This window comes from Ciconia boyciana, chromosome 2, assembly GCF_034638445.1.
Source record: "Ciconia boyciana chromosome 2, ASM3463844v1, whole genome shotgun sequence".
In the NCBI taxonomy this organism is placed as follows: Eukaryota; Metazoa; Chordata; class Aves; order Ciconiiformes; family Ciconiidae; genus Ciconia; species Ciconia boyciana.
Window position 1 is genome coordinate 29,835,443 of NC_132935.1, and position 13,124 is coordinate 29,848,566.

The window sequence follows — 13,124 nt, forward strand, 5'->3', positions numbered from 1 at the left end:
CCAAGAACTTGAACATGTTTAATCAGCTTGCTTCCACTGCTGTTGATGTGAAGTCTTTTAATTCCTTTCAGATCTTCTTTTTTCACATGAGTCACAGGGCTAAATGCTAGGAAAACAAACCAAGCTTCTTCATACAATCTTTCTTCCTTTACATGGAAAATGAATTTTTATAATACTTTTGTTAGCCACTGAAGCTGAGGGTTGAGTTAAGATGGACCTACTTACTGATTGCTTTACTTCAGCCCCATTGATTTCTGAACTGCTTTCCCCTGTACAGAGAATTTGTTCAAAAACTTTTGCTTGGAAAGTCACAAAGGTGTGTAATTTGTAATGTCAGAGCTGAAGCCTCTTCTCTCCTTTGTCCATCGGTTTCCTGTGTGTTTATTTTTCTTGACATCCTCATGACCCTGTAGCCATCTTTCAAATGTTTATGGACATAGCTCAAGAACACCTCTGGGAGGCAAGGACAATCAGGCAAATTATGAACTATGTCAGAAGTATTCCAGGAAGTTTGTAGACCAGTTCTCTCATTCCCATTCTACTGCTTCAAATGCAAAGTCAGTCTTTACTCCTGCTATTTAAGAGAACCTGCTTTCTATGTTATTTGGCAGGCAATAACATTGAAGAGCCTGTTTGAGTCTTCTAACCTATTTTGAAAATTTTAATAGTTTGCAAAAAGAGGAAATTACAAAAAATCACTGATTTTAAGTCCTTAAAGTTATATTTCTAAGGGATATATGTCACTGAGATGATAGCTAAAAACAGAGTACTCAAACATTAGCCAGTCTGCCTCCTACTAGCAGGCTCTATGCATGTCTTTATAGTGTTTCCCATTTCAAACCATGCTGTCTAACCTCAAGTATTTCCATGCGCGTTAAAATTGCCAACGTTGTTGTTTGTATATTAACTAAAATAGTTTTATCATATGAGCACAAACACCAAGCTACACAAGGTTTTCAGGCAACCATTAAATATACATATTCAGCAGAACAAAGATAAAGTATTCCTTTATCTTTGGCTTTTTCTCTCCCATGACTAATTCTTTTCTGTGTTTCTGCTAAGTATTGAGAAGCCAATCAAGACAGTTCAGGCCAATGAGATTTCCAGGACTTTTTTCTTTACTGAAGGAATACAAAAGAACAACATTAAATGTTCTTTAAATAAAGATTTCTTACATTAATCCTGGTAATAAACATCAGAACTGAGTGTGAAGGTTTACAACTGTATTACATACATAGCAAGTCAATTAACTATATTTAGTACGACACTATCGTTGTGAGATAACATAGTATTTTTTAAGCATCAGTTTATTTTAAAATGCCTACATTTTTGTAAAAGTCACTAAGAAGTTAGCAGTAGAAGAAAGTATTTGACAATATATTTAATTAATATAAAATACACACTATACTAGGGTGTTGTGATGGAAATACTGCTTCCACCAAAGAAAAGTATACAAGCGAGTCAATGTTTTGTAAATGGTCCTGTAAAACAATATATTGTGTATTCAAAATGAAGTGATAATGATCAAGTTGTGCTAAAATGTGGTTTTGTACAGGCAAAAGAATAAGCCCAGGGAACTATTTGCTTTTTATATGAGGACCAAAAGTAACTGCTAGCCATTAAAAGTTCTGCCTTCACATATGCCCATACCAGCCCAGAAAAGGAGCGGAAGCATGGATAAGGTACTTGTCAGACTTGCTAGTACAAGGCAATGGAGCTGACTGGGAATTCTGGGGAAGAAAGTCTTCTCTTTCTGAAGTACGGCAAAGCAAAAGCACTTTTTCTGTTCTGTGCTCAGGAATACATTTAACTTCTTCTGTCTAGCTGCTGACATTTATTCATACTTTTATCTCTAAAAACTAATCTTTTATTTGACATTTTGCTTCTCTTCATTTTTTGCAATAAGGATAATACATTTGTGATGCTAAAGGCCAGTTATTATGGCTATGGAATGTGTACCTGGAAACAACTGATCCAAGAAATAGAACTTTTAAAGCCAGCCTAGTGACTGAGAGATTTATGTTTTATTACTTTCTGGAAGAAAGTCCCTTCAGATTGGCTGACTGCTCCAGAGGCACACCTCCTGATGCTGAATAACCAGTAAGGCTGGTGGTCTCCACAGCACGAAGTGATTTCTTTCCTGTCCCTAAGCCTCCTGCTGCTGTTTGCATGGACAGAAGCAGAAGTCAGATAGGAGAGAAGAGCCTGCTTGCTCAGGCAACCTCTTCCCTTGCTTTACCAGCAGGCTGGCAGCTCAGCATCTCGGTCTCCACATTGACCTTTGGAGGGAATAAGAGGAAGGAGCTGTCCTAGCCAGGCTGGAGAGGTGGTAATTGTCTTTTGCAAATATAGAGCTTTTGGATAACATCAGTAACAGCAGGAATAGGACTAGGAAGTAGAATAATGATGAATTAGGGTAAAATGACTGACTTAATCTGCCCTTCTGTTTGTTAAGTACTTACTATGTTAGGAAATAACATTTTATGCTCTACCAGTGGAAGGATGATGATAATATTCATGGCCACAAGATAACACTTATCTCAGTGGATCCATGAGGTTTTAGAGTCCTTTTCTGGCATTGCCTATTGCCAGAAGAGAAATCAGCAGCACCTCTGTGGAGCTAGGCCTATGACAGAGATTTAGGACAGTGCGTACAGTGCTAAATTTTAGAAACATAACAGGGGAGTTGGTCCTACATGAGCAGGTTTAAACTAAAAACTTTGCCAGCTTCTCCAATGTTATGCTTAGCCTCACAATACTCTGCTTTTTGTGAAGTCTAAACTCCTGGTTTCATGTGATCATTACACAGTTTTAATAAAAACTCCAACATTCAGCCTTTTGAGTTGCAGAGGAAAAAAAACCCTAAATTACCAATCAAAAAGGCTTAAAACCCATAGATAAGTACAAAGTATTCTCTTTTTTGCCTTACTGCAAAAATGGGAAATACTCTGCTACAGGTTATTCTGCAAGCGGGGTGTGTGTGTGTGTGTGTAGCAGCAGGAAACCAAATGAATTTGGAAAGACCGTCAAGGGTCTCTGTTCAAAATTGTGAAGTGAAAACTGAAGACAAAAAACTGCCTTACGGACAAATGAACAAGGGAGCTGAGCAGCCTCAGAATAAGTTGGATATACTCCCCTAACTTGCAGAGATTTTCTGGCTGCTCTAACCTAATCCTGCAATACTGTTCCAATGTTGTTTTACTGGAAGTATGAAAATAGGGGACAAGAACAAACAATGAAGGTTTAATAATACTAACCTTCAGCTGAGAGCACCATCAACCTGACTAAGACAACATAGGTAAAAGACTGACGTCCCACCCATAGCCTTTTTTTATTACTTTTTTGCCTGGCCTAAGTCTCTCCTGGAAGAACAGAGACCTGTGGAAAATGAGAAAAATCTGAAAGACTAAGAGAGGGAAACAAATTGGTCTTATAACCTGCATCTTGTTCCTCGCTCCTTGCTATCCTAGGCAGATCACTGGTATGATGAGATTTCAGTGGGCTCTCAATTTAACCAGCTACCTTTTTGAGGGATTCCATTAAGCAGTGTTTTGCCCACAAAGTTATACTTCCACAACTGGCACTTTCCCCTTCCATCTTAAAACAAAACCAGCAACACTGATCCCAACTCAATTTTAAATTATATTATTCTTATGGGGAGGTCAAATGATCTAGAATATATAGACACCAGCGGGCTGCATTCCTCAGCTCCCACTACTAATACATTGGCAACTTTACCTACCTATATTCCAATATAATGGGAGTGGAAATCATTTAGAAAAACTCAAATCCCTTATTTTCTGAAGTAAGCGTGGATCTGTCTGTTTTGAAAATTGCTATAGATATTGGTGCCTTGGCATAATTCTGCCTTTCTCACTCATGATGTCTTTACCATGACCAAAGGTATGTAAAGCCAATAGAAGATTTCTTTGTTGTCCTGTAAGCCTTGCCATCTACCTGATGGATCATTATTTATTCAAGAAACCAATTGTTGTACTCTAAATGTTCCCTAAAATGACTACCACATTGTTCTTAAAGGCATTCTTTGGGGCTGGCCTCAAAAATCAGAGGGGTATGAGCTAGATTTAAGCAGTGAAGAGCGACTAGGCTTTTTTAAATGTAACTACACAGACAGCCCTCACAATTTCACACAGAAAGAAACAACTAAAACTTGACACACAGCTGGCAGTGGTGTTAGGCCGTGATATCCTAATCCTAACGCAAATAAGCCCTGTGCTGGTCCTGGATATTTATGAACTCTAAAAACTTGTGGAAGTTTGGAATATTCATGGGATTACAATGTTTTCCATCAGTCTGAGTCCTGTCAGCATTTAATGGTTGGTGTGGGTTCAGGCCTCAGACTGAATAACTTGAGAGTATCTAGCAGGCTGAGAAGCCATTATCCTTCTGCAATGGGGTGCTTATATGCAAGAACCATATTTTTTTACTTTGTGGTCTTCCCTTCCCATACACATGTTGTCATTCCAGAGATGGACTGTCTTATTCAGGAGCGTGTTACTCTTAAATAGTGTGTCTACACTGGCATTTTATTTCAGATGAAGAATGTCCTTCTGAAACAAATGTCCTGATTGTTCCCCACTGTGCTCTGTTTTTTCACCAAAAAGCCTCTATGCTTTTTGCATAGAATGCATGACTGGATTCCTTTAGAATGAAACTAAACCAGAAGAAGCACGCCGTGAGTGAACCTACTTTACTTGAGCTGCTGCTGATCATTCCTTTCAGAGGATCACAATAGACCTGGTTTGAAATGCACCTGCCTCAAACAGATATAGCTTGGATGCCAGGCCTTCAGTATCATTTCACTGTTCTGATTGTTCCTATCAGGTTGTATTCTCTGCTAGTATAGATGTAACTCGGGGCAATTACTATAACAAGGAAAATTCCCAAAGTGAGATAACTACAGAAATGTCGAGATTAGCCTTGCTGTCACTCTTGAGTATGTAGCTTTTTGGCTGGGCCAAGTCGTCAGGGAGAACTGGGGAACTACAAACCATGAATTCAGAAGGGAGCATAAACCACAGCAAGTGCTGAAATTTTTGGCTCTTGCATCTTATTTTCTACATCATGTCATGTTGACCACAAAACCACAGGAAGATTGTGTGCCAAGGAAAGCATAGAAGAGAATTTTAACAGGTTAAGGTTCAGTAGCAAACCCCACAAATTAGTCAGTTATAAATAGGTGCAAAACCCCTTTATTTTCTGTAACTGCAGCTCCTCTGCAATTTTCTTACAGCGGACGTCTATGAAATTCCTAGGAGAAATAAATTTTATTTCACTATGAGAATGTATTCACTGTGCTAGAAGCCTGAACCCATTTTAAAATTCTTCCTTCCTAAAAAAAGTCGTTTTGAGTGGAACTCCCAGAAAAGCATTTTGAACCCCTGTAATCAAATAGTAAGAAACTCTTTCATCCTTTCTTGAACCTTCCTGGGGACAGGAACAGCAACTCTTGGGAGTCCTCACTTCCCTCAATGTGTGCTATTCTGTACCTTGAAAATTCCCTGGAAGATCCTTCAGGTAAGATGAAACATTCCCTAGTATTATATTTTCAACAGACTTTTCCTCAAGATAGTACTGCACTACTAACTGCTGCAGAAAGGAAACAATAATCTGCATTTCCCTTAAGCGGCCAAGATACTGTTATCAATTTAAGCCATAAATACAATCAAATGTCAGAGTTTTAAATGGAATTCCTCACAAAAATCTTCCCAGCTTACAGGTGATAAGTAATACAAATCCTGCAGGCTGTCTCTTCATACTTGGTAGTGCTACATTTCTCCAGGGACTATTTGAAAATTAACCCCTAAACTTGCTAAGTCAAAACCCAGTTGACCAGCACATTGGGGAACATGGATTTCTTTGCCTTCTCTTCAGTTTCTTGTCTGACTCTGGCTTGAGTATTTCTGGCATCCACAGATACCTCTGTCTCAGTCTTGTCTTTGATCCTGTTTAAAAAATGAATTCCTGTAAGAGTAGAAGGGCTCATACAGGGCATTTCTGCTTCTTAACCTAAATACTAAGAAAAAATACTAGAAATGCCCCACTGGTCCTGTAATCAATTGTCCATCTGGTAAAAGTCTGGAACTCAGCTCAAGAAACATTGTGTCTGTTCTTAATATATGCCTGGAAGAAAATATTATCCCAAATCTGAATAAATGGTGGTAGGAGGGTAGTTTGGTTTATCAAGTGCTGTAAACAAACTGATCTGTTGTCCTTCACTAAGTTTTGTTTCAATGCCATTTCAAGCAACCACCTTCCATCTGAGCAGCTTAACAGTTTACTGTTGTAACTGTTTTTACCCCTCTGAAATTAATAACAGCTTTCTAAATATGGAGATTAACTATCACAAAACTAATCTTACACTACCTATCCAAAATACTCAAGGTTTGATTCTCTTTGAGCTGTCTTGAATTTAAAATACAGCATACACAACAGGATCCTGATTTATTTGCTATGATGTTTTGCTGCCAAGATTTTTCCTCTATAATCATATTACTTAAAGTATTTATGAAGGCTGAGTTTGTTCCTCTTTTATGCAAAGTGTCAGGCTGATGAGAGTTTTCAAATTATTTTTCAGAATGAAAATTTAAAATAAAGATATAGGACTAATTGTAAAAGTTAATCACATAAGGCCACTTAAATGACAAGAGACTATACCATTTGCATAGTTTGTTTCAAACGCTAGAAACCTCCCACTTAAACTCCTTTAAAAAAGTTACTTGTAACAAAAATGAAGAAATAGACTAGCCAAAGTTCTACATACTCACATCTTTAATGATATATTGCAATCATAATCAGCAACAAACAGGACTGTCATCGCAGCTGAAGCAACAAGAGGTTTAATGCAATTCAAACACTGGAGTATAAATAATGTCATTAGCATTTGCTATGCATAAGCAAATATGCTACACTTCTTTTTTCTTCCTGTATTTCACAAGGCATTTCTGGATAGATCTATCTATCTGTCCTCTACATATTTTTTTAAGTAAGCACACACTAAAATTCTATCATACTGCATGAGTTCTTGTCACTTATAAATATAGAAGAGCTCTGTATTGACCATTGTTGAGCTGGCTATGGATTCATCTAATTTAAAAACCACAAATAAGTTACGTATTCTAAAAGGTACACTCATCATAAACATGTCTTGTACAGCTGGCACTGAAATAGATTTATGCAGGAAATTATTCAAAGGTCAGGTCCCAGAATCAGTGTCATGTAGTGCTTGTCCACTGAAGAAATAATGGCAGCCAAGCTGTGATTCCTCCAAAAGTATTATCACAAATCTTTAAAAATTGGTATTCAAAAATTAAAACCTTTTTTCTAGATACAGTACCAGGAAAAGCACCTGAGCCTTCAAAAACTGAAAACTCAACTGAACCAGCTAAGACAATTCAACAGGAACAGCATCAACTCAATGATGGGAAAGAAGATGCTAAGTGAGTAAATTCAATTAAAAAAATCTGAGGCGTTTTTTCTGACACCCTGACTTAACATTTCTGTGTGCCATATTTCAGTTATTTAAAAGTCCCTCCTGTCCTGTAAGGATCTGAATAGCTTTATTTCAATTCTAAGGCAATGAATGATATATATGAGCTATTCATTTAGTATGCGCTTTTGATAGTTTGTTGTGTATGCCAACCTAAATTGCAGGAATAAGGAAAAAGATTTGCTCAACTACACTTATATACTAATTCTAACAATGCTGCTGCTCAGTTATTATGACTTTACCTAAGCAAAGGAGTAAGTCCCAGGATGCTGCCCTGAATAGCTGGAATGCTTGTCACATCATTCTGACTTAAAAGCTTTTTACCCTGCACATTTTTTTGCTGAGTTATACCATTAAATCAGCATTAGTCTCCACAACCAGAAGATTAGGACTGTCTCTTCCTGAGAAGAGACAAATAAATTAAACAGTAATGTTCCTTCAGGGGAAAATCTAGGGTCATTCAACCTTTGGAAAAAACTTAGGTGACTGTTTGTTTTGCTTAAATAGAAATAAATATGAAGTCTAGAAAACAATAATCTTGCAATAGTCTACGTTTATTACAGAAGCATAGATTAATAGAATCATCAAATCATAGAATCATAGAATAGTTTAGGTTGGAAGGGACCTTTACAGGTCATCTAGTCCAAGCCCCCTGCAATGAGCAGGGACATCTTCAACTAGATCTGGTTGCTCAGAGCCCCGTTCAACCTCACCTTGAATGTTTCCAGGGATGGGGCATCTACCACCTCCCTGGGCAACCTGTTCCAGTGTTTCACCATCCTCACTGTAAAAAATTTCTTCCGTATATATAGTCTAAATCTACGCTCTTTTAGTTTAAAACCATTACCCTTTGTGCTATCACAACAGGCCCTCCTAAAAAGTTTGTCCCTATCTTTCTTATAAGCCCCCTTTAAGTATTGAAAGGCCCCAGTAAGGTCTCCCTGGAGCCTTCTCTTCTCCAGACTGAACAACCCCAGCTCTCCCAACCTTTCCTCAGAGGAGAGGTGATCCCTCCCTCTGGACCCACTACAACAGGTCCATGTCTTCTTGTACTGAGGACTCCAGAATTGGACTCAATACTCCAGGTGGGATCTCACCAGAGCAGAGTAGAGGGGCAGAATCACCTCCCTTGACCTGCTGGCCACGCTTCTTTTGATGCAGCCCAGGATACGGTTGGCTTTCTGGGCTGTGAGTGCACATTGCCGGCTCATGTCCAGTTTTTCATCCACCAGTACCCAAAAACTGTTCTCTGCAGGGCTGCTCCCAATCCCTTCATCTCCCATCCTGTACTGATGCTGGGGTTTGTCCCAGCCCATGTGCAGGACCTTGCACTTGGCCTTGTTGAACTTCATGAGGTTCACATGGGCCCACTTCTTGAGTTTGTCCAGGTCCCTCTGGATGGCATCCCGTCCCTCAGGCATGTCAACCACACTGCTCAGCTTGGTGTCGTCTGCAAACTTGCTGAGAGTACATTTGATCCCACCGTCTATGTCAGTGATTAAGATATTAAATGGCTTCATAGAACAGCTCAGGTTGGAAGGCTGCTCCAGAAGGAATGAGGTCCAAACTCCTGCTAAGAGCAGAACAAATTTAGAGGTTAGACCCAACTCCTAAGTTAGATCAGGTTGCCCAGAACTTTGTTCAGTATGATTGTGAATGTGTATCTCCCAGGGATGGAGTTTCCACAGTTTCTCTGGGCAATCTGGTCCACCGTTTGACCATCCTTATTATGAAAATTATTACCTTACGTATAATTAAATTTTCCTTTGCTCTAACCTGCTTCTGTTGCCTCTCATCCTTTTGCTGTGCACCTCCAAGAACAGTCTGGATCCATGTTCTCTATAACCTCTCACTGGGTAGTGGAACACTGCAATTATCTCCATCTTCTCAACTTTTCATCTCCAGTCTGAACAAACCCGGCTTTGTCAGCATCTCCTCATATATCCTGTGCTTTAGTCCCCAGTCATCTTAGCCCTCTGCTACTGTTGCACCATGTGGTCAGTGCCTTTCATGTACAGGGGAGACTACAGCTAGATACAGGTGCAACCTCATAAATGTCACACAGAAGGAAGTAACTCCTCCCTCTCAATCAGCTTGCTATGCTTTTTCTAAAGCATAGCATGTAGTTAGCCTTCATTGCTGCAAGAACACACTGTGGATTCATATTCAGTTTTTTGTCCACCAGGACCCCCAGATCCTTTTACGCAAAGCTGTTTTCTAGTCAGTCAGCTCCAAGCCTTTACTCTTGCATGGCGTTATTCCATTCCAGGTATGGAAGCTTGCATTTGCCTTTGCTAAGCTTCATGAAGTTCCTGCCAGTCTGTCCCCCCAGCCTGCTGAGATCCCTTTGAGTGGAAAATAATGGATACACTCAGTCCAGAACACGGTAGAAACTCCTCCTGCTTGCCTCTGCCTTCTGTTATTTTGATTATCCTGATGACACAAAGCAAAATTCTTTTCCCTGACATAGTGTTATTTAATTTATAGAGAAGATTATCTATTTCCTCTCCTTCATGAAGACAGATTTTGTACTGCAGTGACAAGGAATAATCAAACAAAATACTAAAGCATACGTCTCTCTCTATAAAATAATACATGCAATTAAAAATAACTCTGACTAGAATGACTGGAAATGTTATAAATAACTTGGTAATTTCAATGTGAATCAGCAGGTCAACAATGAAAACCTAGATAAAGCATCTCCCTTTTTGTCATTATAGGATATGTTATTAGATGCTTACACTTCCACTGGTAAATCCCGTAACCATGGTTAACATAATTACAATATGCTTATGAAACAAACAGGTATGCTGCCTATTAGTAGAAGACAAAATCTGTCTGTTAAAAGGAAATAAAAAATGTTTATGTTAAACATTCTCTTCTCAGAGCTGTTCTGACTCACTGTCATGTGTGCATCCAGATATATCTAGTCAGTCTAATTTGAGCAACAGCTTCTAAAAATACAGTAAATCTTTGGTAAATTCTACTGTCAAAACAGTTACCCACTAAATTATGCAGTAGAGCTTGGAAGGCATGGCGCTGGTGTCATTGCATTGGTGTGAAACTAAAGTAAACAGAGCTATTATATGACTTTCAGAGCTGGAGGGAGAATAATTTTAAAAATTTGCCTTTGAGACAATTTAATTCATTGCCCCTGAAGATTCACGGGAGTCTATTCAAACACCATTCTTGACCAAGGTCACTACCTTATTTAGTCTATGTGTTCAAATTTACTCACTAGAATATTTTTAAGGAAATCAACTACCTTTATCACCTGAGAAACGCTACATAAATGTGTATGCATATGGAGAATTTGAGTCCAATAGCTACATGTAGCTACAAAAATAGCAGTAAATTAAACATGCTCAAATCACTCGCTAGCACTGAGGCCAACTAGAACAATACAAAATACCTCCTGAAAAAGTGTCAGCTGTGACTTATCTTTGCTCAGTGCTAATTTCTAGGTATTCCCATACCTGGGAATTATTTGGAAAAGTGCTAGTTAGACTAGTCAAAACCATATCAAGGACTGTTCGTACAACTCATCAGGATAGTCAACTGAGAGTCGCATTGTCCAGGAGTTTTCCCTGTCACTTTAATCTACATTTGGATAAGGTCCAAATGGAGATTAGTAACAAGTGGTGTCCCTCGGGGTCTGTATTGGGAGCAATACTATTTGATATCTTTATTAATGGCATAGACAGTGGGATTGAGTGCAGCCTCAGCAAGTTTGCAGACAACACCAAGCTGCGTGGTTGGTTGATTCACTGGAGGGAAAGGATGACACCCACAGAGACCTTGACAGGCTTGAGGAGTGGGCCCATATGAACCTCATGAAGTTCAACATGGCCAAGTGCAAGGTCCTGCACATGGGTCAGGGCAATCACCAGTATCAGTACAGGCTGGGGTATAAATGGATTGAGAGCAGCCCTGCAGAGAAGGAGTTGGAGATATTGTTGGATGAAAAATTAGCTATGAGCTGGCAGTGTGGGCTTGCAGCCCAGAAAGCTAATTAGATCCTGAGCTGCATCAAAAGAAGTGTGGCCAACAGGTCAAGGGAGGTGATTCTCCCCTTCTACTCTGCTCTCATCAGACCCCACCTGGTATACTACCTCCAGCTCTGGGGTCCCCATTACAATAAAGGCATGGACGTGTTAAAGCAGATCCAGAGGAGGGCCACAAAAATGGTCAGAGGGCTGGAACACATCTCCTAGGAATAAAGGCTAAGAGAGAGAGGGTTGTTCAGCCTGGAGAAGAGAAGGCTCTGGGGAGATCTTATGGCAGCATTTCAATATATAAAAGGGGCTTATAAGAAAGATGGAGAGAGACTTTTTTCCAGGGCCTGTAGTCACAGGGCAAGGGGTAAAGATTTTTAAACTAAAAGTGGGTAGATTTAGATTAGATGTAAGGAAGAAATTATTTTATGATGAGGATGGTGAGACACTGGTTGCCCAGAGAAGTTGTGGATGCCCCATCACTGGAAGTGTTCAAGGTCAGGTTGGATGGGGCTTTGAGCAACCTGATCTAGTGGAAGATGTCCCTGTCCACAGCAGAGGGGTTGTACTAGATGATCTTTAAAGGCCCCTTCCAAACCAAAACATTCTATGATTCTATGATACTGTTATGGAAAGAGACATAATTTGGTTGGTTGAATTAAATCAAGGTTAGTGAAATTGTTGGTAGAATTTTCTTAACTGGAATTTCAAATTTTGTCCAGCTGTATTTCAGGGAGCAGCAAGGGCCAGCTGCTCCCTGAGAGAAGGGGAGATGAGAGCCAAGGGTAACCCCAGTGCAAGCAGTGTCCGTACCAACAAGGTGCAGTCCCATACGGTCTGAACATAGCAAGCAGAGCAGGATCCTAGTAACAGGGTCCATCAACAAGGCAAAGTGATGAACCAGGTTTAGGGTCCATCCAGGGAGTCCAGTCAGGAACAAAAAGACAGGATCCGAGAGAAGACTGGAGACAAGGCTACAACATGGCTCCAAAGTCCACCCAGGAGACAGGACCAGAGACAGAACTGGAGCTAGACACACTTAGGCATAGCTCAGGTAGTGACTAAGGCCTGAGCTTAAATGGACACTCCAGGCCTGTGGACAGAGGGTGTGGGTGGAAGTCCCACTGGAGGCTGTCCAGGGCCATTAAGGCCTGTTGGTGTACTCAGGATCCTGGTACTATGTTTTGACTTAGATAGACTATTTTCCTATACTAATCATCTTCTAAGAGTCAAAGTTGAATAAAAAGTCACTTGATCTGCACAGTAAGAAATCATCAGTATGCCCATAGGCTGTGAGTAAGGTACACAAGGTAAAGTTTGTGTATATATATCTGTTCATAACCCAAATACAACTAGAGCACCTCAACTTTCATGGAAATTATGTTAATAGAAAAAGTTTCACCTTATCTTCTGTTACTGTGACTTTAATTTTTTATAATGCATCTGTGCAGGCTCAGATACAAAGAGTAAGGAAGAGGGAAGAACACAGGAAGAATCCTGTTTGAAACAGCACATTTTTCATTTAGATCAGACCTGTGTCTCTTCATGCAGAATTTCAGGGGAAGGTAATAAGCTTCCACATAAGGACCTTAAATTTTAAAATCTTGGGTAATATTGCT

At 39.7% G+C, this 13,124-nt stretch overlaps 1 protein-coding gene across 1 annotated transcript in view; it reads left to right on the forward strand.

Moving 5' to 3' along the window:
• The first annotated feature begins 5,492 nt into the window (after positions 1-5,492).
• CNGB3 (cyclic nucleotide gated channel subunit beta 3) overlaps positions 5,493-13,124 on the forward strand; it is a 53,677-nt gene continuing 46,045 nt past the window's right edge. Inside the window, exons 1-2 of the mRNA XM_072851163.1 lie at positions 5,493-5,538; positions 7,349-7,460. Coding sequence (XP_072707264.1) covers positions 5,493-5,538; positions 7,349-7,460 — 158 coding nt within the window. The remainder of the gene's footprint in view (positions 5,539-7,348; positions 7,461-13,124) is intronic.